We start from the raw sequence: 25,907 nt of genomic DNA on the forward strand, positions 1-25,907 counted from the left end.
AGTGATATATTCGTAAGACTTACCTTTTCCACGGATAATATAAAAAGACCAATAAATAAAATTGAGAAAAGATTTACTATATAATTTCTGTTTTCTCTACAAAATGTTTTCTGCAAAAGAAAGCTTCGATGTCAGCAAGTAGCGCCAACCGAAACCCTCACACATTATTCTTGTGTTATGAAATAGCGTGAGATATATCTAATATAAATAACTTACACAATATTTTTTAGAGAAAAAGAAATTACAAAATATTTCTAATGCGAAAAAATTACAATATTTATTATTAGCTTCTTTATAATTTACACTTTGCAACGTTATAAGAACTTCGGTTGACGTTACTTTCTCCCATTATTTATGTTGCACGAAAAAGTCTTTGTGAGAGAAAGCAAAGGTAGATATTTTGTTTTAGCGTATTATAAATTACACACCTCTGATGAAAAATTGGTATAATAATCGTATATAATCTTCAAAATCATTTCATATGTATCTTTCATTTTACATACATGTACTTAGTAGTTTGAAAATAACTACTTCCTATATAATATATATATTTACAGAATCGGTGCGATCACACGCGCGAGATGTGTCTAATATATATTATAATTATACATGATATAATAATCATATAATAAACAATCTATGTTACAACAAATTGTCATTCGTCAAAAAGCAAAGATATAAATTCTCTTTATCTCTCACACTCATCTTTCTTTCTCTCTTTCATATACATACATACTTTTCTATTCTCTCACTCTCTTGATACTTTTCACTCGTCTCGTACACGATAATAATAGTAATATACAAGCGATATTTCTTTTTTTTTATATATATAATATATATAACGATATATAACTATGTATGTATAATATATGTATATTGTATAACACTTTGGAGGAATGTGATGGCGTCTCTGATTAGCACCACGCGAGTTCTCTTCGACCTATTGATTCTTAAAGTCTTAACCCTGGATCACTCCTAAATAAAGAAAATCTGTTTTTTACTTTGTGTGTTAGTATTCATACAAAAAAGAATAAATTGTTCATAAAACAGACGAATATATAGTCGGATTAACTAACTGATGTTAGTTTAATAAAACCATTTTTACTAAACTATTTTTTGCAATTGTTTTGATTTTGCACGTTTTAATCTACATTATGTATATCTTTTGTTAAAAATTGTCTATATTTACTTTATACATTAATTTATTCTTTTTTGTATCTATTCTTAACTTTTTAATTCTTCTTTTATATATAAATCTGGATCTGAAAAATTGTCTTAATTCTTCTTTTATATAAATCTGTATCTGAAAAATTTTGTCTTATATTCTTCCCAACTAAGAGAAACCAAAAATTTCTTTTAGTTGGAAAAGGAACGTATAATCATACATAATATGTATGATGTGAAGAAGAAATGAGAGAAGAAATCCGGGGTTAATTGTCTAATTAGAATTAATTAGAATCGTTTAGAATTACCGCACGATGGCACTTACAGGTTGAATTACGGCGGTGTCTGTGGTATTTGTCGTGTGTTTATGTATATTTTAGTGCAATAAATTATATGTATACAGTTATAATATAAACGTGCATATTTCAATATTTACATTATAATATCTTATATTATAACATATACATATGATAATACACGTGTATATACATAAACTTTGTATGTATTTTTGTATTAATGTAATTTTTTTATATAGATTTTGTCTCTATTTTACTTTTGTATATATTCGACGTGGAAAACTACCACTATATAAATTTCCTACCCTATATAACGGAGCAACAATAACAATCGACAGGGTGGAAAGATTGAGTCTTTCATTTGTTTCTTCTTGCGATCATCCTGATTTATTCAGTTCATCCATTTGCGGCAATTTGGTGCGCCGCAAGCACACGCAATCTTGTGCTGGTCGTCCTCGATATCGAATTTGTAATCATAAGCAAGCTGGAAAAATAAAAGACAAATAAGATTTTTAAAAAGATGACTATAAAATGGAAGTTTTACAAAAAAACTAATCTTGAAAAATTGAATTTAAAAAAATATAAATAGAGAGAGATGAGAAAATTTCCAAATAAGATAATGAAAAATAGATAATATCTAAATAAATTTATTTACTTCAAAGATTCTAATTAAATTCAAAAGTAATTAAAAAAACATAATTAAAAACCTTGCAAGTTACCTCTTCACCACGTGAGATTTTACGCTTGGCAAAGATAATGATTCTAAGATCGCGATCAACTTCGACGATCTCAGCGACGCAATTAGGATTGCAAGAGTGATTGATGTATCTAGCTAAACCACCGCACAGCGTTGCATCTATTACTCGTTCTTCGTCTAATCGGAACATATAAATACCGCGATTCTGCAAAACCAAAATACATATATTAGATAAAAGGATACAAGGACGAGATAATTATAGATTTTAAATGATAGAATTGAAGAATCAACACTTACTCTAATCTCATATTGTTTTTCTCTCATCTCCGCCAATTCCGTTCTGATAATCTCTCCTATGTACTCGATCACCATCGTATGTCTTTCTATATCTCTCGCTGCATACAATCCTAAACCTTGAATCTTTGATCTCGCCAGATAAACGTTATGACGCCAATCTTGCTTCATCTTTTTATACTGCGAACTCTTGGAATGCACAAATTGTTTGGAGTAGGGACAGGAGGGAGCTTCGCCCGCACCGGCAGCAACGACCGCCAGTGTTGAAGAAGCGCTCGTGCTTAACCCGGCGACGCTACTGCACGTCGATAAAGCAAATGGCACGGCTCCGCGTGCCGCTAAACCTCCTGTACGTTGCGTATGCGGACGTTTCCACGGCAATTGATTACGCAAACGAGCTTCTGTTCGCGCACTTCCACTTGGATTTATAGCCAAAGGTAATTCCAGTAGTGGATTGCGACCGTACTTAAACCTAAAATTGAATTTGAAATTAATAAAATTCAGAAAACTGTGATCCAAATCGTTATCATTCCGTTAACTCAAGAGATACCCACCTGTAATCAGTCAAGGTCTCGATTCCAGGTAAACTTTCCAGAACTCGCACTACTGCTGGTTCTGTCAGGCCAAACAAATCTTCGCCTGTAATATGTCTCGGAAAGAAATGCATAGAGTTTGTACTTTTTCTCAATGCCGCAAGCGGTTCTAAAATTCGACTCCAAACAGCCCGCGGAGTGGCATCCCGCAGCTCAACATCTTCCTGAAAAGGTTCTTGGACGAGAACACGAAATTCTGGACGACCAGAAACATCATGGATTGAGCAGATGTAACGACAACGCTTATTAGGTGTGCGCATGCTCCAGTAGAAGCGTATGATCTTGTAACCCACTGGATAAATGTGATTAGGCGTGTGAAAATTCTGCAATTGATGAGGTAGCAGTTGGCCGACACTGAGAAAAATGAGAGACCCTACGCGAAGTAAGTGGTTATGCTCGGAGTGGTGCATCACTGCTGCAACTTGACGATTTTCATCGCGATTGACATAAACGCGACGATAAACTGACAGCGTGGTCAATTCGTTATCTTTCTCGTTCTTTTGGACGTGTTGGGAACAGAAAGTGGTCTAAAAAAAGAGAAAGAGAGAATAGATGATTGAGAAAAATATACATATACACTTTTATAAAAAATAATATTAAAAAATCTCGTAAATTCTATGAGCCTAATTATATCATATATTAATTTTACAAGTGATTCAATACCTTATTCTTGTAAAAAACTAAGTTATCTTTAACAGCACATCCTAGATGATAGACATTGGTGCATCTGATCTTAAAGCATTTGACTGTGGCACCAGGTTTTTCGCAAACAATACAATTCAGAGCGAGGCTGTGCTGCAGAGCAGTATCCAAGTTCATAAACGCGCCATTTACTTGTTCGTACACATCTTCGGACCATAACGCGCAATTGAGATGCACCCATTTGTCTACGTCAAAATTAAGTAGTCGAGCTGGTCCATCGGTGGGTCCGTCACCTTGACCCTGACAGAACATGCAACGACGACTGTCTTCGCATTTCACGGGCATTACAGTGATTCCCATGCGAAATAGCATCTAGCAAAAGAAAATATATTTTATATTTCTCTTACATGTAATTCTGAAAACATTTGTTTATTTCGAAATATCGGAGAAATAATAAAACTATCTAATATAACAAGACGTAACTTTTTAGACAATCGAATTTTTTCAAAATCTCTCCAAATCAATCTTAAATAACTAGATTAATCATTTACCTCAGTTAGTTCTTTTTCGGTGGGTTTTTTGAATTTAGTAGGAGGTTGCATGTTTCCCACCGACCATATTTTATATTTCACACCTTTCCAAACTTTTGCAGGAGGTTGCGGCTCAGTTTCATTAGTCTCTTCAGTAATCGAATGCTTCTTAGCTCGTTTCTCATCAATTTCCATGTTTTCCGTATTTTCTGGCTTCTCAGTTTTCACTTTGATATCTACAGCAGGTCCATTATCTATTTCCATGCTTTTGACTTTTTCTTGCTGTTGTAACTGCTTGACAGGGAATTTCTTTACATTCTTCAGATCATCTTCCAAAGGTTCTGTTTTAGAACATATATGGTCTACTATAGTCGCGGCCTGCAAAATAAGTGAATCATGTAATATGCATTCATGTTATATACGTATGTGTAATAATAAACAGGAAAAAAGTGCATCTTTTATACCTTATCCTGAGTGTTGGTAGGTGTTCGATGCATAAGTGCAAATTGCATGTAACAAGCCACCGAACAAAAACAAAGCTCGTCACCAGGTTCAGCTTCTTCTTTGCTTAAGAATGGCAAATCCGACACTTTCTTCCGAATCAAGCTATTAAGAATCACAACGTCACAATGGCGGCAGAACTTCGCCGCACCGTTCAAGATGCTTTGTATATCAATTGGAGCTGGAAAATAAATATATTTTAAAATATTTATGTATATTGAATAATGTTTTATATTAATTTAAATAGTGATTAGATAATTATTATTTTTCTGACTACATACCACCTTCTTTACCGTCCTTTCCTTTTGTTCTATACAATCCCAGTTTTTGACTGGGAGGTGTGGTGGTGCGTTCAACAATCTGATAACCAGAGGGTGGTGCTATATTCAGAATATTAGCGAGGTCTTTAAGTACACCCATAATATCATCAGCAGCTTGACTATTAAGTGTTAAGGTGACGGTGACGTTTCCATTTTCGCGTAAAGGAATCGGAGGAGACTTGCCAAGTCTGAAAAAATATACATAGCTTTATAAATAACAATATTCTAAGTAATAATAAAAAATAATAAAGTTGGATACAACATACTGTATAATATTACTGTATAATACTGTATAATATTATACATATATTTATTTTATACATATTAATTATAAGTAAACATAAATTTTCATACTTGGGCATTCCAAGGTTCTCTTTGTCTTGTTTAGCTGCATCTTTCGAATAAGCAGGCTTCAATCTGATTGGTATAGGCGAGATCAAAGGTATGGCAGGTGACACGCGTTTCAACCAGTCCGCATCTTCGTCTGACTCTTCTTCAATTAGTCGCAATCCGGGGAAACGATGCATATATTCTGGTATAACACATTCAGGCGAGGATGAACTCACGATGGTATCCGGAGAATCTACATCGCGATTCATTGTCATATTTTCTTTTTTATCATCAGCTGAAACAACAAGTTTTTTAATTACACATTTTATTAATTCATAACAAATTATTTTTATTCTTGCAAGATATTTTTTAATAAAAATAAATAAAATACGCACAATCATCCAACTTCAAAGGCGGAAACTCTTGTTCATAGAATCCTCTCTGCGTGATCGAAGGCTGCTGAGGTGGTAAGGGGTCTAATTCTCCGAAAGGTTGCGTATTGTAGTGATCAGAAACTCCAGGCAAACTGGCCGAACCGTAACCTCCAATCAAGTCGCCAGTTCTCGCGTTATAATCTTTCTGACTTCCGATCTTTGTAAGATCCCCACAGCCAAAAATTGGACATACTCCGAAGTTGCGTCCCAGAAGAGGTTCCAGCACTGTCATTGGTGGTAGCTGTCGCAACTGTGCCATCAGATTATCCACAAATGTGTCGTAGTCTTCGTCATAACGTGAGATCTTGCGAGACCGTTTTTTCTGAGGCGCAGTTGTGGCATCTTTGCCTTGGCTTTGTTTTCGTTTCTGCTGATATTGTCTTCTTTTCAACTTTTTGAGATCTAAATCAGATTAAATCACACAAATATATAATTTTAATTTTACAATTTTAATTTTAAAATTTCTAAAAGAAAAATAATTCTTCTTAATTGCGACCGTAATGATTTCTAACGTATTGAATAAGAAATTGACCACAGTCGAATCGCGTTACTGTTAATCTTCATACTGTTAACATCGTGTTACACACGCTATTAGCACGCTTCCCTTCGATAATGTTAACTTCTCCATCTTACTTTATATGTCAGCCAATCACATTACGAGTTTTGTAGCACGTGTTTTCTTCGCACTATTTCCCATAGACGTATAATATATAGACTGCGCGTTCCCTACCTTTGCCATGTCAAGAAAATGTCTTCAACGTTGAGAGAGAGACAGCTGGTATTGAATAGTAGCCTCATCTTTGTCTAGCAAAGTAGTGGGAAAAATGATAGATAGAGAAAGAGTTACTATTCAAAGTATGTTGTCTCTCTCAACGTTGAAGACATCTTTTCAGCCAAACGCGCAGTCTATATATTATACGTCTATGCTATTTCCGGTGCATTTCATCGACTGCGTGCGCATAAAGTTAAAGAATAGTAAAATGAGGGGAATTGTTAACACTAACGCGAGTAATTTGGACAAACGTGTTAACAGTAACGCGATTCGACTGCAATAGAAACTAAGAATAGAAGAGAATTGACTAATACAGATTACTCACCAGTTTTATCATCCATTACACTGTCCATGAGCTCTTCTTTGGCAGTAAGAAAGTCTTTGGTATCAGTCTGCAATTGACTGGTTGGCGTTGTAGCTGATAGAACTTCCTCAAGGCCAACCTCTTTCTTCACTTCGACCAAAGGCACTGCATTGGAACCCGATGGAACAGCGGGCACCGTAACGGTTTGTGGTGGACCTGCAATGGGCCCTTGGCTATGAGGCACTTGTTGAACAGATTGTTGTTGAACAGAGGAAGTCGAAGAAGAAGAAGAGGATGATGATAATGAAGAAGAAATCGGTTTTTGAGCCACTATCGGTTTTTGTGTGATTTGCACTTGAGGCTGCTCGATCTGAGTCTGAGAAATATTACTGGAATTGTTGGTCGGTAGTGGCATCGTCTTCGATGCCATTCCAGTAGTCACTAATGGTTTACTTTGCACGGCGACGCGTTGTGGAGTCGGAGGTCCCTCGCTTATACCAGTCCCTGACTTAACCTGATCGCCACTAGAAGTCTCTTGATTTGTAGAAACGCTCGGAGATGTTCTTGCCATTGTTACCGTCGAAGAAACAGGTTGTTGATTTACTAAAGAACTTGCTGAAGAACTTGCTGAAGTACTAGGAATTGATTTTGTTGGTGCTTGTTGCTTTGAACTCTCAGTTTGTCCTTTTTGTGCTGCTATCGGGATTGAACTAGATATTGGAGGTTTAGGTGGTTCTTCCTTATTTAATGAACTTTGATTCACAGGTGTTACTGAATGTGACAAGAAAGAAGTTTCCCTTGTAAAAAGAAGGTGTTTTATCGGTTTTGGTCTTTCGTCCTTTAATTCGCTCAGGACTTCTTGCTGAGGACGTAAAAATGGTTGTGACAAAAAAGGCATGGCTAACTGAGCTTCCAGCGAAAGACATCCTGATAGACCTGGTCCTTGTAATGCTTCTGCAGGAATGGCACATCCTGTATTTGTATTTGTGTTTTGTAATAGTTGCTTCAACAATACATTCTGGGATTCTTCTAATCGTAAAGAACTAGAAGAATTTTTGCTACCTTCTATTTCTCTTTTTTCTTGAATTTCGGAATCTTCAGGTTCTTTTTTTGGTGTCACAGATTGATTTTTAAGTTCGTTACTTTTATTGTCCATAGGTAGAAGACCTGAAGGCTTGTACTGTCCTTGATTAGAAGTCGAAGGACTTGTTTGTGATAACGTCGATTGAAGGATGCTAGCGGGAACTCCGCTGGAAGTCATTGAGGGTGGCATGTTAGTCCTAACGCACTGAGTTGGCATTGAGTTTGTCACAGTTGAAGTGGTATTCACCAATACTCGAGAAGTTGAACATCCTGAACTGACTTGAACAATCGTCTGGAGGCCTTGAGAGCGCTGTATCGAAGTCGAAGGCAAAACAGAACACAGAAGATTGGCAGACTGAGTTGGTATCGTATTACTTCGACTATGACAAGCAACTGAAGATTTTAAAGGGGTCGAGCTTGTCAGCATGGTATTTAATATGGCGTTCGAGGTGATTGAGATAGAAGTTGCAATTGTTCTAGATGTTATAATTGCTGAAGAAGTACTTGAAAGATTCGAAACTGAAGTGGATTGAAGAGTTGCAGCTGAAGAAGCAATCCGAAAAACCTGCTGCTCATTACTACCGACCTTCGAAATCGCAGTAACAACTCCGCTAGACTCCTTAGGTGGCTCTTTCATACTAAAATCCATATCTTTAGCGCTAGTCACGTTTGATTGAGATCGACCTTGATCTGATCTAGCCAATGTCGCAACTACATTCGGAATATTATTTGATGAATTCAAAGTCGACATTGTGCTAGAAGTCGATAGTACACTCCCAGATTTGGCCGGAGAAACCATAGTGACTACTGTGGTTTGATTCCCCGTTGTCTGATTGGTATGAAAGGATGATAAGAAAGTCATTAGTTGACTGGACGCGTTGGCTACGTTCGAAGTTAATTCTGTCGGCTTCGAAAGCGGTGATAGATGAGGAACAGTAGTTGTACTCTTTTGCAACTGCGCCACAGTACTGACCACCAAAGTAGAAGTTTGATTTGTCGCTGGAGAACTCTTCTTTACTTCAGAAGTTTGATTTTTTACTTGATTTTTAGTTTCAGTCGGAGGAATTTGTTGGTCGTTTTCGAAATTTTCTTGCTCCAAGTCGATCGAATCTTGAAGAATGTTCAAAGGTAAAGTATCCAACGGAGCTGGCATCTGGTAAATGCTAGACTTCAGTTCACCACTATTTGGAGTTGGCATCTGGTAAATACTAGATTTTAGTTCGCCACTGTTCGCCATTTCCGGCTTCGACGAAATAATATTGTGCAAAATGTCCAACAGATCATCAGAAGAGTCTTCCAGCAAAGTTTTTTCATCGCTCAAAGAATCCGAAAGGAATTGTTTAGAGTTCTCTGCTTCGGTACACAGACTTTCCTGATGGTTCTTTTCATTTAAAAGAACATTTTTGTCGGTATTAGCTTCTTCGATGTCTTTTTCGGTCTCTTTTGATTTATTCGTACCTTTTTGAGAGTCAGACCCTGAAGAGAGCTGTTCTTTGTCGTTTTCTACTGATTCAGTATCATTTTCTAATATATTTACAAGCGATAGATCATCAGTAACGGGCGACATTCTCTTCAAGGTCGACGTTGGAGTATCATTTTTGTTCTCAGCGTTTTCTGCGGGATTGTGAATAGCCTCTAACATACTTTCCAACTCGTCCGTGGTATTTAACGGATCGCTCTTTTTTTCCTCAGCAATAGTTCCTGAAAGATCCGATAATTCTAGAGAATCGTTCTCATTCTTGATTTTATCTTGAATCTCCTCTTCCTCTTTTTTTCTTTTCATATCGTTTTCCTGACTTTCTGCTTGCTTCTCTATGTTCTTCGAAATATTCTCTTTTATCGACAAGTCTGGAATCGACATCTTCGGAGTCGACAGTGTCACAGAAGTTGGTTGTACATTTAGTACTAACTTTGTGGGATTATTTAGAGATTCCGTTACGTTTGATAAACTTGAGCTTGCACAAAGTTTGCTAGAAGATAATATTTTCGGTGTTTCGCTGACTGTCGGAACTTTCGTGTCTGGTTTGCCTTGCTGAGAATTAGAAATACTCTCCAAAGCTGTTTGACTAAGCTTTGCGGCAAGTTTTGCATCCGCCACTATACTTGCCATCGTAGACGGCAATGTGACATTTTTCTGATTACTAATCGAACTTGAAGAAGCTTCCTTCGAGTCAAACTGACCAACTGGTTTTGCTTCTATTGTGATTGGCTGAGTTAAGATTTGATTCATTTGAGTATTAGAACTAGTAGAATTTGGAATTGAATTTATAGACAGTACAGTATTTACTAACGATATCGCCGGTTTCGAAATTGTAATTGTGGTAACATTTGTTTGGTGAACAGGAATTTTTGTATAGGCTGTTTTTTCCGAAAACATAAAGTTCGTAGGACTCTTGCTTTGTTTCGAAGACTTGGTTCGATCATCTAAGCTTTCTGCATTCTCTTTAGAGACATTAGTTTGCCCGTTGGAATCAGTTTTTTCAATCTCATCATCGCAAGAACCCTTAGAAAGATTGTCTTCAGGAGACTTTGTGGTAGGATCAATAATAACCACTTCAGACTCACTTACTAAGGACATGAGGTCCTGATCAGGAGAATGATCTAAATAGGGACCTGGAGAAGGTTCTACTCGGAGTTCCTCCTGATCTGGAGACTCAGGAGTATCAGTAACAGCGACTAGTTTCTTTCCAGATTGTAAAGTTCTCACAATATCGAGTCTGAGACCTTTCTTATTTTTCATATGAGACGGAACTAGATCTTCATCGCTCAAAATTGGTTCTTCCGAGTGTGATTCGGGATTTTCAATCTCCAAAATTTGGACCAAGTCGTGACCCTGACCAGCATCATTCACTAGAGCGTGGCAGAGTGAATCATTGCTATCAGCGGAGAGATCTACTACCATTCCAGGTTCAAAAAGAACATATTCTTCCTGCATATCACCTTCTAGACTACCTGATATAACGTCCACTAATTCTGAATCGCCGAACTGTTCGATCACAGTGATATCATCACTATCTCGCTGAGCTGTAGAACTCAAGGTAACTTCAGTGTTGACAATGGTTTTATCATCATCATAATCCGTCGTGTCTGGAAGTTGCTCCAGCTTCTCTCCAGGACTTTCTAAGGTTAAAGATCCATTGTCTAAAGTCGAGGAAATCAAAGAAGCGCCTTGACCACCTGATTTTACATCTAAGATTGTTGGTGAAGCTTGCGGTGGTGTATGCGAATCATCATCAAAGTCATTATAATCGGCACAAACCAACGAACCAACTCTACTTATTTTCCGATTTGATGAAGTATTTGGTTTCTCTTCTGTTGATTGATCTCTTTTTGTCTGAGGTGTTTCTAATCCCTTGCTATTTTCCGCCTTGTTTGACCACATCGGTGATCCACCTCGTAAACCTAATTTAAAATATCCAAATCTCTTAAACCAAGGAAATTGTGGACGAGAACGTTCTGCAACGTCATTTGAACTTTTCTCACTTTTGATAGAATTTTCTGATAAAGAAACTTGTGAATATACATCATTCGGTGAACCACCTCTTAATCCCAATTTAATATATCCAGATTTGGGATAAGGAACCGGGTTTAGGGGATTATTGGGATTTCCACCACCTCTAGAATTTTCTGATAACGATTGTTCTTGCAGTACTTGCTGAGAAATTTGCTGAGAAACTTGCTGCTGATCACTTGAAGTTGTTAAATTAGTGGTTTGCTGAACATAACTATGAGGAGTATGAGGTGCTCTTGGAGTTCCAGGATTTTCCACACTCTGAGGTCTGTCCGGCATAGCGGGGCTATTTCCGGTCGATTGTCTTCGCTGCATCTGCATCGGTGATCCAGCCACCATAGGACTTCTAGGCATCATTGGTGAACTAGGCGGTTGATTAGATGTTGAAGAGTGATGATGACCGCCATGAAGCATGGGCGAAATTCTGTTCATTGGACTAGGCGGTTGCGAAGTTGGATTCAACTGTTGTTGAAGCATTGGAGACCCCATAGTCGCCTGCTGCACCATAGGTGAATTTGGAGGTTGGCCATATCCTTGCTGAAGTTGCTGATGAAGCTGTGGACTAGGGGAATTTGCTGGCTGAGATACCATCGGCGAAGTAGGCGGCTTTTGTTGTTGCTGTTGTTGCTGATGCATCTGTAGAAATTGGCGTTGTTGTTGCTGTTGCTGGAGAAGACGTTGATGAGCTATCTGAAGTGATCTTTGATGAATAGAATTCTGTCCTTCCTGAGAAATAGTCTGAGAAACACCTTCAAGTTGCTGTTGTTGATGAATTTGTTGACGTTGTTGAGCTGCTTGAAGCGTCCTTTGAGCAATAGTTGTCTGCCCTTCTTGAGTTTCATGTTGTTGTTGTTGTTGTTGTTGTTGTTGATGCAACTTCTGTTGTCGTTGCTGAGCCAATTGTAGTGTTCTTTGAGCAATAGCATTTTGTCCTTCTTGAGATATAGCTTGAGAACTAGCTTCATGTTGCTGATGTTGTTGAAGAATTTGTTGTCGTTGTTGTTGCGTAATCTGTAATGATCTTTGAGTAATACTACCTTGTCCATCTTGAGAAATACTTTCGTGCTGTTGTTGAATTTGTTGTTGTAAAATTTGTTGTTGCAGAACTTGTTGTCGTGGATTTATTTGCAAATTTCTCTGAGCAACAACAGTTTGTCCATCTTGAGAAATACACTCATGCTGTTGTTGATGAAGAATTTGACGTTGAGGCATTTGTAATGTTCTTTGAGCAACACCGCTTTGTCCATCTTGAAATATATTCTGAGAAACAGCATCATGCTGTTGTTGAAGAATTTGTTGTCTCTGTGGCGTCATTTGTAAGTTTCTTTGAGTAGTAACATTTTGTCCATCTTGAGAAATACTTTCTTGTTGTTGTTGTTGTTGTTGTTGTTGTTGCTGCTGCTGAAGAATCTGTTGTCGTTGAACCATTTGTAACGTTCTTTGACCAATAGAATTCTGTCCTTCTTGAGAAATACCTTCATGTTGTTGTTGAAGAATTTGTTGCTGCTGTTGAAGAATCTGTTGTTTTATCTGTTGTAAGTTTCTTTGAGACGCAACCGCATTTTGTCCCTCATGAGAAAGATCACTTTGTTGTTGCTGTTGAAGAATCTGTCGTTGTTGCGGTTGCATCAGTTGTAAAGATCTCTGATTAATTGAATTTTGTCCATCCTGAGAAATAGCGTCTTGAGAAATATTAGGTTGTTGCTGAAGAATTTGTTGTTGAAGAATTTGTTGTCGGTGCTGAGATATTTGAATTGATCTCTGAACAACATTCTGTCCATCTTGAGAAATATTTTCTTGTTGCGGTTGTTGCTGTTGCTGAATAATTGGTTGTCTTTGCTGAGCTATTTGCAAATTTCTTTGAGCAATGACACTCTGCCCATCTTGAGTAATAAGATCATTATGTTGAAGAATCTGTCTTTGTTGAGATATTTGTAAATTTCTTTGAGCAACAAGATTTTGTCCATCTTGAGAAATATCATTCTGTTGCTGAAGAAGTTGTCTCGGAACACCTTCAAGTTGTTGCTGAAGAACCTGCTGCCGTTGTAACGTTCCTCGAGCTGCAATAACACTTTGTCCCTGATCTTGAGCAACACTTTCATGTTGTTGTATTATTTGTCTCTGCAACAGTTGATGCTGTTGTTGACTCAATTGTAATTGTTGCTGTCCAGGTTGCGCGCTATAAATTCCGCCTCTTCTTTGTGCTCCTTCTGGTGGCCTAACAAATCTCTGAGTTAAATTATGAACTCTTACACTCTGATCAGCAATCATTTGTTGCTGATTTCGCGTTTCTGGCGTAAAAGCACCAGGAGAAGTTGTCAATCTTCCACTAATAATAGCTCTATGTTGTGGGGATGTCATTCGCGTAGAGTTGGGATTGCATAAGCCCGGCGAAGGTAATGGTCCAGGACTAAAAGGACTTTCATCACCTTGAGGAGTACCAATTCTTGGGGATTGTTGCTGGACGTTATGAGGTGACATTGTCCCCGGATTGGTTGATTGAGGATTACCTGGACTATGCTGAAGTAACGGTGTACCTGGACTGTGTTGAACAATTGATGGCGTCGCTGGTGAATGTTGAATCATACTAGGACCAGGACTTTGGGAAACTAAGGCTGCTGGAGAATGCATTGGGGAATGCTGGGATGGTGACATTAGTGGAGAACAAGATTCGTTTGGTTGGGATTGAATCTGTCGTTGCTGTTGTTTGTTGTGATATTCTTGAATTAATGCACCATGTTGGCGGCTTTGTTTTCGAGCGGTTTCTAAGTGTTTCTGAAGAATTTGTTGTTCGTTAGTAACGCGTTTAAGCTCCGCGGAGTCGGTTTCTTGTAGTTCGTTACCGGATTTGCGAAGCTGCCGTTGTTTGCTGTTAAGCGACTAAAAATAAATAAGATAAAACAAATTAATTACTAACTCAAATAATTAAAAATTTTATATATAATAAGAAAAAATAAGAAACAATTAAAACAAGAGACAAAGCAAGTAGTATTGATTTATTTTTACGTACCTTTTTTGACTTACGGCGTTTTTGAACTTCTGTCTCGTAATAGTTTAATTGTTGCGTCAATATTTGACGTTGATTATTAAGCCAATGTTCATATTGCAGTTGAATTTGTCGATCTTGTTCGGTAACTATATTTTCTGGCGGAGTTGGTGGTGCCGGTATTTGGGGAATGGTAAATGTAGTCACTCTCGCTGAATTAATAAATAATTATTTATTAATATAATTATTTAAAATAGAAACATTAAAAACTGTTGCAGTTTATTTAAGAATAAATGTAAAAAAAGTAAGTTTTAATAAAAACAAATACTAACGTTCGGGTGGTGTCTGCGTGGCAATTGGCTGTCTCGCTCCCACTTGAGCTGTTGCTAATTTTGGTGTTCCATTAGCAGCAACGCTGCTTTGCTGCCAGCTGGTACCGGGTGCTGAAGGTGGTCTAGCCGTACACGGTGGTCTGATCACAGGTGCCATACCTTGTGGAGGTGATGTTGTGCCCAAAACATCAGCTCTAAGTCTTTCAAAGTCACTGTCACTCAGAAGACTTCCTCCTGCAGCAGTATTCTCAGTTTGCTGCTGCTGCTGTTGTTGTTGCTGTTGCTGCTGTTGTTTCTCTTGTTCGCGTTTCTCTTGTTCCAGTAATTCTTCTAGCAACAACGGCTGCTCCTGTGAACACGACTGCTGACAGTCAAAGTGGATTTTGCATATAGATATTATTTAGGGATTTCTCCTACGCATTTAATACACACACGCGCGCGCGCACACACACACACACACACACACACACATGCTCAACAATTTCAACACATTCGTGCTTTATATAATTATAAAATAGCAACGTTCTGGATAACATTATTGTAAAATAAATATTTTAAAGAAAAAATTAATTAAGCAAAATTTTATTTTAAAAAAACAACTTTAAAATTAGTAAAATTAATATTTGTGCAATTAATAAGCATGCAAACATTTAAAAGTGCATTAAAATTCATATTAGTAAATGTAGAAAAAAAGTGTTTGCAAGTATTCTTGAATGTTTCTTGATTTAAATTTATAAAATTACAGATTTAAGTGCTTTTTATATATTTTCTTTTTAGTACAACATATAACAAGTTTCATATAAACATCATTATATAAACATAATTTAAGAAGATTAAAAATGTTTCTTCTCAAGTATAAAACTTATATAACTCTTTTAAAACATATCTCTTTCTCTCTCTCTCTCTCTCTCTATCAATTGATTCTTCATCAATAGAAAAATATCCTACTGCAAATATTATAGGATTTTTCATCCTAGTGCACAGAAAAAGTGTCATTTTCCGTGAAACTGAGGATTTAAAAATAAGAGTTGTTTAATACTTTTTAAACTCGTTCGATATGTGCTAATGCTGGAAATGCCCCGAATCTGGCTCACCTGCAGAAGCAAAGGTCTTCGGTGAGAATGTGGCACCAAAGGGCCCATCGGCGGGCCCGCCACCGGTATCTGGTGCCCCGTCATATGGACTGGGGGCCGCGTCATACCTCGCCCACCACCACCTAGGCACAGCCCCATCTAGACACATGCACCAACACCAAATGCATATTGCAAACTTGCACACCCAGGCCAAAAAACACCAGCCAAAATTTTTACCACAATCCTTTCAGCACAACGTGTGTTAATATTTTCTCAAAAGATATATTAATAAATCTCGGTATTATTTTATGTGTATATAAGTATATATATATAATGCTATCAATATATTAGATACAATTATTATTTTATTTTATGTGATCAAAGAAATATATAAAAGCGATTATTTATAATATTTCTTTTTAGAAAACATTCTTTTTGGTGCTGAAAGTATTAGGCTCATTATATAACTACACGCCTACATCACAGCCAATTTCAACATCTTCGTTTTTCCTTAAAATATTGATTATATATTCTAGCTATATTATAGAATATCTAAATAATAAATATCCTCTCTCCTGTATATACAATACACGTGTATAAATATATCAGCAAAAGTATGAGTATTAAAATAATGTTTATCTCTTAGAGAGAGTTTCTTCGAATTAAAATAATTATATATATTGCTACTTTATATGAGATGTAAATATATAGAACTATTATTTTTTAACTACAAGTAATTTAAGAAATATATTGTATAAAAATATTTCTTAGCATAATTTGCACAAGAACATCTATAATTTTAAAAAGGCAGCCTCTAGCAAACTACAAAATTACTTCACATATATGTATATATATATATATATTTGAAACTGCAGCTGCGCAACGTATTTTTGAAATAAATTCAGCAAATTTGCGACAAAACTGACACAAATATTATGTACATGCAAAATCCTGAATTAAATATTATTAATTAAACATAATAAGAGAAACGCTTGCAAATGGTATTACGTAATTAAATATAAATTATTAACAAGATTTGTGTTATTAATGTTAGTATTACTATCAAAATTATCTCTTTCTCTCTTAATGCATATTATGTTTACGAATGTTGATTAATTTTTTCAAGAAACATCCTTCTAAAAGATATGTATACAAAAAGAAAATATACAATTTTTTACATTATATATTTTATACATTTTCATGTAAATCGTTCTATAACAAAATTAATTGTATAAAAATAAATATAAAATCGTTAAACTGTTCAAAATTACCAATAGATTCAGATTTGCTAATATACTGCTTGTCTCATTTTCAATCTCTTTCTCTAATTCCTCACTTATACAAAAATATCAAATATTTCAAAGCAATGCATAACAATCTTTCAGAGTGTAAACAATGTAAAGATTGACACTTACTTGCATCGGTCCTGGATAGGGAGGTGGCGGTCCCGGATATGGAGGTGGCGGTGGCGGTGGTGGAGGAGCCAGCGGCATCCGAGTGCTGATCATGTGATTTACAGCGACCACTCTGCTTGGTACATTTGGTACTCCCGCCACATTTGGCATTCGCATACCTAGTCGTTGTTGTTGTTGTTGTTGTTGTTGTTGTTGTTGTTGTTGTTGTTGCTGCTGTTGTTGTTGCTGTGTAACTACGATAAAATATTTATAGATATTAAATACTATTGTTTAAAGGAAACGTAGACTGAATTTTTAATATTAATAAATTCCTGTAAAATGTATAAATTTTTTTACGTATAGCATCTATATTTCATATATATTATATATCACCTTGTATATGGGTTTGTGCTATTCTCTGCGGATGTCCGGGAAAGCTGGACGGATAGCTTACAGTCACTGTATTTGTAGAAGTCACTACTCCTACAACTCCATCACCTGCCACTAATCTTGTTCCAGGCGGCATCGGACGTCCCAAAGCCGCTTGTTGTTGCATGTGCTGATGTATTTGCTGCTGCACCACTTGCGCCTGAATCGTTTGTGACGTTGCCTGCGGTGATGTCATCGTCGGCACATTAGAATTTTCCGTCAATGTCAGACTTGTGGCTACCGGATTGGGATCGGCAATTTCAGGTGACGGATCGGTCAATTCCGGTTTCTGATCTTCATCCTTGGTTTCTTTCTTTTGCTTTTCGTCTTTCGGATCGACCTCAACTTGCTCGAGATCCAGATCAAGAATGTTGGTCTTATCTCCACCCACAATAGCTAATTCGGGATCGGCATATGCCAGAATGTTGAAATCCGCTCCCATTTCGGCTTCAAAAAACAAAATTTTTTTAGATTTGTATATTTTTTTACTTAACTAAAATTTACAAATATTCTAATTAAGTTGCTGTAAATATTATCTGCATTCTGTAATAACTCACCAAGTAATTCGTCATCATCATCTGCTAAATCTCCTAATATTGCACTGACACCTTCCACCTCAACCATCGGTCCCGCTCCTTCTTGCTCTAACTTTTCCAATTCGGCTGTCACGTTATCGGGTATCTCAGACGCTTCTGAAGTAGTCACTGCTGTAGTCTCACTTATCGTAGTAGGTATAAGAGGTGTTCGAACTATTCCCGGGGCAGTGCTCAACATGCGAATACTTTGGTTTAGATTATCTTGTGCCGTCCGAGCAACACGCTGGTTCAGGTTTTGCGTCTGATTTGCATCTAAAAGAATTTATTTGGTTAAAAAAGACTTCTTTTATAACTTAATAAAACAAAAATATTAAAATAAATAGTAATATTAAAATAAGAAGTAAATAAAAATAAAGTACGTAAATAAAGTACGTATATATATTATTATTATTATATAATTCTTCATTGTATCATATATGTATATATTTTTTCAATTTGTTAAAAAATTCGAATAGTATTTTTACATAAGTATAATCTTTCGAGATTACCTGTAAATCTCTGTTGCTGCAAAATATCATAAGGCTCGGAAATAGTATTTCTTGCTGCTGGCATCCGTGTTTGCAGACTCTGAGTTCCTGTTACAGCATATTGATGCTGTATATTTGCAGCTATTTGCGGCCTATTCTGTAGTAGCATTCTAGTGCGATGATCTGTCGAACCCTGAATATTTCCTGCTACAGGATGTCGTGAATTTACTCCTGGATTCATATGTCACACACAGAGAAATCTCATAAAAATCTCAAACTTTTTGTGGAAACATCAATATTTAATAATAAATTAACACCTTATGAGGAAAATATCTTCATGTTATATAAATAGAAAATTAAGAATTGAATACATAGCACAAAGTAATAAATAAAATCATATACATGCATACCGATAGGATTTCTAATCAAGACGTTTGGTTGAATAGGCATTCTAGTTCTGACAATGCCTGGTGGAAGCGGATGTCTAAAGGTACCTTCGCCGTTGTTACTTGGTACTTGAGGATGTTGCTGAAGTTGCACATGACTCGCTTCGAATTGTTGTTGGTTGTTCTCTGAATTATTCTGTCCGTCTAAACAAATAATAAAATAATAATATCAATATTAATATTACATATATATATATTTAAAAATATTATATTACATATAAAAATTGTATACCATTAAAATATAATATAGTTATATTTGATACTATAAAAGTAAAACCTTGAATCCAATTTCCTCCTTCAATTTTCTTAGTGAACTGTTGCCTCTGCAGTAAATCTCTCAATTGTTTATTGACTTCCGGTTGTTGTCCGAAAGTCACTTCTTGCTCCTGAGGTGTTCGAGGAGTCTCCGAACTTCGGGGTGATGGGTAACCAGGCGCAGCGGAGGCTGACGTGGGAGTAGCAGGTGGCTGGCTGTAAGGATCAGGAGTTCGCGATGTTGCAGGTGGAGCGAGAGGAGGGGGAGCATAAACGGGAGGCCGTGGAGGATTAAACACGGGTGCGCGAGGTGTACCTGACGCCTGAGGTGACGAGTACGGAGACGCGGGAGTTGAAACATTGCCTTCAAAACGCTGAAAATGAGACTCTTGGGAGGTTTGAGTAGACGCGGGAGACTGAGGAAAATCATGAGGTGATTGCGGCGCCTGCGGCGAAAATGGAGACGGTGGCTGTGGAAAACCCGGGCGTACTGTCCGACAGGGAGCTGGTGCGGGGAGACGTACTATAGTTTGATGATGAGGGGACTGAGGAGTAAGACCGCGTGGAGCTTTAAGCGGTGGCGTAGCAAAGGTGGTGCGAGAGCCTGGAGAAGGAGATGCTAGAGGTGTCAGTTGATTTGTGTCCTGTAATAATGTATCAATTATATATTTAATAAAGTGTGCTGAAAAAGATACTTAAGTATATTTTGTAAAATAAGATTGACAGAATTATTTACTTGTGCCGTGGAAACTTGTAATTGCGTCGTTAATCCGATAGTGGTATCAGTGTTCAATTGAGGTGTACCTTCTTCGCTGATTTGTCTGTGTACTCTCGCCATCGCTATTAATAAAAGATTTAAGTGTTAAATATTAGATATATCTAAATTATTGTAGAAACTTCTATACCAAAAACATTATATTTAACACATAAGTAGTATACCATGCACGCGTTGCTCGTGTATGACTTGTTGTTGGAGTTGAGCTTGCTGCTGTCGTAAAGCTTGCAACTGTTTCCATTGTCTCTCCTGCTCAGCCTCCCTGCTGGATCGATCTCTATTCGATAGTCGGTCTTGTTCCTATCAAAAAAAAATTTCTATATATATAATTTTCAAAATATTTTACTCACTAAAGTTATTACATTTGACAAATAAAGTTTTTTTACTGCAGTTAATGTTTATTTTAGTAACATTTATTATTGTGTGTGTTTGAAATATTCGTAAATCAATCCAACAAAGAGTATGTTTAAATACAATTTTCTATTAAATTGTTAATTTTATTATTCTTATTCAATCTACGTAATCTGTATCTTGATTATATCAAAATGTATAAGAGTATGAACTTTATAGATACGTACACACACAACTTTTGTTAAGTGTTAACAAACTTTTATATGCAGAATATAAAATGTTCTCACTATATTTACAGTTGAAATGTAATAACTTTGAATTTTTTTTATAAAGCATCATTAAACACATGAAGCATAATCAGCCAATAAGAAATGTTCATAAAAGAGATCATACATAATATCGGCCAAAAATTTAAAAGAATGCTAGAGAAAAATGTCTACAAATTAAAGAATAATCTTGCAATTTCACAAAAGTGTTATTGTGTGTATTAAAAAAACCATAAACGATATAAAATCTTAAATATAAAATCTTTTTAAAGTAAACCTTTTAAGTAACTTTTTTGTATACCGATATCACATATTTTGCATGAACATTCTTAAAAATAACTACAGCACGCTGCTAAATTATTGATAAATGATTAGAGGGAAATCCTCGAGTATATATGCAACCACATTGGAAATAACTATAACCAGCCACCATCTATTAATGTAAAGAGATTAGCTTATATTAGTACGTATATGTGTTTGTGTATGTGTACGTGTAATTATGCATAAATAGATTTCATTCATAGCAAGAAACATACAACATCACGTCTCGTTTAAAATTAATGCAACACCCATGCATGTCAAAATCCAAAATTCTTATCACTAAATTCTTAACACCTACATAACAAAATATAACATGTAAATATAATAAATATGTTAACAAGTATTATATATAATCTACACTGAATATAAAAAGATAGAAGATATCTGACATTTTTTTGCAGAAAAAAATAGAATATAAATATGTCTGTTTGTTATTTTATATATCTTTTTTATCTTTCTTTTTTAAATAAATTTATTTTTGCTATATTCTTCAATATGTTTAGCTTTTTTGAGATAAATAAAAAAAATATTGTATTATATATAATACAATATTTTTGTTATTTTTTTCAAAAGTGTATTGCAATATAATGAGATAATTTTAAATATGCTTGTGATAATTTTAGGAGGAGTTGAAAAAGATTGTAAAATAATAACATTAGTACTAAGCTACTGCATAACCATTATACAATACTATATGCTGTAAAACGTATATACAATAGATCTACCACAATCACCCACAATAAGAAATAAAAATGATCGAAAGCGATATCGGTAGATTCAAGGAATAATAGATGATGATGATTTATGATTCAGGATCGAAAAGGATAAAAGATGATAGGAACCAATACAAAAAGTACACTACCATTGAATATGTCATCAAGGAAAATGCTTAAAAGAAAATAATATACTATTTACCACAATAATACTTTCTGTCACAATGATTAAATATCTAAAAACATAGACTGTGTTTTTGTGTGTACTCATGTGTGTATAATCCTACTAAAAAACGTAAACGTTTCAATAGAAAATATTTCGTCTAAATAAAATATCATAATAGTAAAATGGTAAAAAAGATATATATATGTCTGATCATTTCAAATAAAACCATTACCCAAATTACTTAAATAATTGAACGTAATATGTTCATAAATGTGTTGACTTCTCATATGCTAACTATAACAGTAATAATACAAAATAATACGAATGTATCATTTGCAGTCTTGTAAAGTGTAAACATGTAATTAGAGAATATAAAAATCTTCTCTTAGATGCTTTAAAAAAGTACAATTTTTGCTTGATATTTCAAATAATATACATATACATATATAGGATACATTAAGACTCGCGATCAGACACAGAAAGAAAGGCAAGAAGACACTACAAGGCTCTCACCATGGCGTTACTCGGGTTGTGGTGGTGGTGGTGATAGTTCTGTACAGGAGGCACATTGTGAACAATTGCAGTGGGTGGTGGTGGCGGAGGTGGGGGGTCGTAGTGCTCCTGGCTGAGGGACGGGAGGGTGCGCATGATCTCGGACGGAGTGAGCACTCGAATCTGATGCTGATCTACGCCACCGTTCCCGCCGCCGCTGTTAACGACAATTGGGGGTGGACGTTGCTGGAGAGATTGCTGCCCTTCACCCGAATTGTTGTAGTGAGAAGAAGAGGAAGAGGAGGAAATGGAAGAAGCAGAAGAAGAAGATGACGATGATGATGATGACGTTGATGAAGAAGACAGTGAAGATGAAGACAAAGAAGAGGAAGAAGAAAGAGAAGAAGACGAAGAAGAAGACAAAGAGGAGGAAGAAGCTGGTGTTGTGCAGGATTGCAAGGCGATCGACTGAAGAATTTTAGGAGCTTCGGGAGAAAGGGAAGGGCTGAGCGGGGTTCCCTGCACCCCACAGACCTCCTGATGTTGACTATTGCTGTTCGACGTCATTCCCGTAGCCATCAACATTCCTGGCTGCTTCTCCACAGGTTTCAGACCCAATACTTGCTGTTGCTGTTGTTGCTGTTGCTGCTGTTGAGTCGTCATTGCAGCAGGCTTGGTGATGATGGTGGTCATGGCAGTAGAAGTGGTAATGGTAGTCATATTGATGGTAGTGTTGGTAGTGGTTATGTTGGTAATGGTAGTAATGTTGTTTGTGCTTGAGCATGGCAGTGGTGAATCCTTGGAGAACTGGTCAAAACCGAGCGATTCGCGATCATACAACATGAAGACGCGATATACACATGAAGACGCTTCACGTAAAAACCTTTTATAATAAGGTTTTTTCTTCCTTATCATGTCTTACTATATTAATTATCTGCTATTTTCATTATCTCATGTATCTAATACTTTTTTGGACACAATATTCTGGATAAAAAAGGAAGCTTTACGTGAAAACCATCTTGCATGTAAGAAACGATATAATGGGCCCGAACGAGGCGACATAAGAATAAACCGCGTTCGATACGAGGTTCGAATCGTTAGTACATATAAGACTATCAGTTTTATATTTATATGGAACACATAAAAGACACATACAAGCAGGATATATGGGTCTTCCGTGTGGATTTATATAGATATCTACAGACTCGTAAAATATGTGGGAGTTCTTGCTGAATATATACCTAAACGGTGTGTTATACTGGATATAATATACAGGTTAACAGAATAACAAAGGATTCATTCATCTACACTTATGAATCTAAAAATACAAATCTACAACAAATTTATATAAATTCGTAGTTTGACGAAGTTGTAAATCCGAGCGTACGTATAGATTTATTAACGAACTTGTATATAATTGTATTTTTTTAATTTACAGCATGTATATATTTATATGTTTACGAATAATGTTATAAATATTTCTATCCCCTTGTATTAATCCTTAATTTACATAAAAGATATGAAACGTCCGTGTACACATCGCCCCTCTTCACCTCATTTGGACCCACTATATAGGCCCATTCACTCTATTTTTAAGCGTGAGTGGGAATCGTTTTATTAGACTTAAATAAATTTAAAAAAAACTCGATATAAAAAAATAAGAAACTTTCTCACTAATTTACACACTTAATTGTACAATATTTTGCATCATAAAGACTCGATTATTTAATCTTCATGTGCGTACGCGTAAAATAAAAATTGTATTTCCTCTCAGTTACAAAATTTTTAATAATTCTATATAAGAGGAAATCCTAAATCTTCTCTCGTAATAGGAACATAATTTGCGACACACAGAACTATATCGAGCTGTTAGTTTCACTTAAGTGTTAGCACAAGACACGCTCGTGGACAAAAAAAACCCAAGAACGTCCAGAAATGCGAGTTATCCCATTGAATTATTGCGCTTTTTAGCCATAAATTCTTTGGCCAGAAAACTTAATTAATAATGGAAACAAGCGCGCAATAGTTGAAGTTCGTATTTTTCTTGTTTCTTTATTTTACGATAGACATTTAGTATTGACTTACCTGTTGTGTTTTCTTGCGAAGAGCGGCTCGATTGTCCCGAGCTCGGGTTACGTACATAGTTTTCTGGTCATTTGGAAGCGTTCGCCACTTCTTCGATATTTGCTTGTATCTTTCAGACCACACTGCATGAGGTAAAAAAATACTTGGTTAATTATAATATTATTCTCTAAATTAACAAACTTTAATCTCAAGCCGCCAAAGAAAGTTGAAAACAAACAAAAGTTATACTTGATCTAAATATATATATATATATATGTACTTTATGACGTAATAAAATATACCTGGGTATTCAGTTTTCCATTCGGGATGATTTATATTAGCATAAAGTACTGAAGCCATTGTCGCTCCACTGCCTAATGGCTCGTCATTTTCCATTCTCTGAGTGTTTTTTTGATTGCTCGAAATGGTAACATTGCCCGCTGGAATGGTTCCCTCGTCCTCGGGGTTCACCCATGGACTGGGTGGTTCCGAAAATGCCGGGCTAAACTGTGGACTACTGCAAAATTAAAATTACGATTACACAGCTCTCAGAGGGACTAAATATAGAACATTTATATTGTTTATTTGTATGTATTAGATCTTGTAATCTGTATTTTTCTTACTTGCTGTATTCAGAGTGATACGGCGAAGGTGGTGGAAAACTCATAGGCGAGTTTAAGTTTGACTGACCAACCGAGGGTAAAGCGCCAGGTACTTGAGGTCTTGCCAAAGGTATCGCTGGTTGTATACCTACAAAAGATTTACATAGAACAATTCAATAAAATAAAAATAGTCTTGAAAAACTATGTAAGGTTTACAATATTAATGTATATTTAGCATGCGAATTTACCAGGATGAGGAGAAGGCGATACTAAAGGAGTAGTAGATGACGACGGATGCGAAGTCTGAGCTTGTAAAGAAAACACTGATGATTCTTGAGATTCCTGTGATTCATCGGTCAGAACACCCTTAAATATTTCCTCTATATCTTTACTATCCATATTTGGTAAGCCTAAAAAGAGATAATAGAAGAGATAATAGATAAGAGTAAGATAATAGACAAGAAGGGAACAATTTATCTTATGTATAAAATCTTCCTATTCACATAGTATTGTAACAAAGATTGATGAGAATCGCGTGAGAGAAAGACAGTTCCTATTGGTTAGAGTAAACCGGCGAACACAGAAAGAACTGCACTTTCCTTCACACAATCCAAATTGATAATCTCATTAAAAGCACATTACATACAGTAGTGTCTTATTAACGTGCCGAATTTTTCTCTCGATATCTTGCCGGAAGTCATCCCCACC

General features: G+C 36.1%; 1 protein-coding gene across 6 annotated transcripts in view; it reads right to left on the reverse strand.

The window, feature by feature from the left end:
• Nucleotides 1-460: 460 nt before the first annotated feature.
• Nucleotides 461-25,907, reverse strand: part of LOC109857124 (histone-lysine N-methyltransferase 2C-like) — a 32,144-nt gene continuing 6,697 nt past the window's right edge. Inside the window, exons 13-40 of one of the 6 annotated variants that reach the window (XM_020433132.1) lie at nt 25,448-25,609; nt 25,221-25,347; nt 24,900-25,114; nt 24,619-24,740; nt 23,068-23,340; nt 20,389-20,524; nt 20,186-20,289; nt 19,472-20,093; nt 19,159-19,338; nt 18,770-18,979; nt 18,243-18,533; nt 17,650-18,132; nt 17,278-17,510; nt 15,884-16,021; nt 14,790-15,138; nt 14,482-14,669; nt 6,899-14,351; nt 5,763-6,203; nt 5,392-5,662; nt 4,999-5,225; nt 4,681-4,898; nt 4,238-4,594; nt 3,708-4,058; nt 3,006-3,571; nt 2,455-2,923; nt 2,180-2,362; nt 1,766-1,944; nt 461-975 (exon numbers count right to left, since the gene is read on the reverse strand). In XM_020433132.1, the coding sequence (XP_020288721.1) occupies nt 1,852-1,944; nt 2,180-2,362; nt 2,455-2,923; nt 3,006-3,571; nt 3,708-4,058; nt 4,238-4,594; nt 4,681-4,898; nt 4,999-5,225; nt 5,392-5,662; nt 5,763-6,203; nt 6,899-14,351; nt 14,482-14,669; nt 14,790-15,138; nt 15,884-16,021; nt 17,278-17,510; nt 17,650-18,132; nt 18,243-18,533; nt 18,770-18,979; nt 19,159-19,338; nt 19,472-20,093; nt 20,186-20,289; nt 20,389-20,524; nt 23,068-23,340; nt 24,619-24,740; nt 24,900-25,114; nt 25,221-25,347; nt 25,448-25,609 (14,462 nt within the window). In that variant the 3' untranslated portion in view covers nt 461-975; nt 1,766-1,851. Of the gene's footprint in view, nt 976-1,765; nt 1,945-2,179; nt 2,363-2,454; nt 2,924-3,005; nt 3,572-3,707; nt 4,059-4,237; nt 4,595-4,680; nt 4,899-4,998; nt 5,226-5,391; nt 5,663-5,762; nt 6,204-6,898; nt 14,352-14,481; nt 14,670-14,789; nt 15,154-15,883; nt 16,022-17,277; nt 17,511-17,649; nt 18,133-18,242; nt 18,534-18,769; nt 18,980-19,158; nt 19,339-19,471; nt 20,094-20,185; nt 20,290-20,388; nt 20,525-23,067; nt 23,341-24,618; nt 24,741-24,899; nt 25,115-25,220; nt 25,348-25,447; nt 25,610-25,907 lie in introns of all 6 variants that reach the window. The other 5 variants (XM_020433131.1, XM_020433136.1, XM_020433135.1 and 2 more) reach the window with 5 other exon arrangements.

This window comes from Pseudomyrmex gracilis, unplaced genomic scaffold (genome assembly GCF_002006095.1).
Source record: "Pseudomyrmex gracilis isolate BER0280 unplaced genomic scaffold, ASM200609v1 scaffold_144, whole genome shotgun sequence".
NCBI lineage: Eukaryota > Metazoa > Arthropoda > Insecta > Hymenoptera > Formicidae > Pseudomyrmex > Pseudomyrmex gracilis.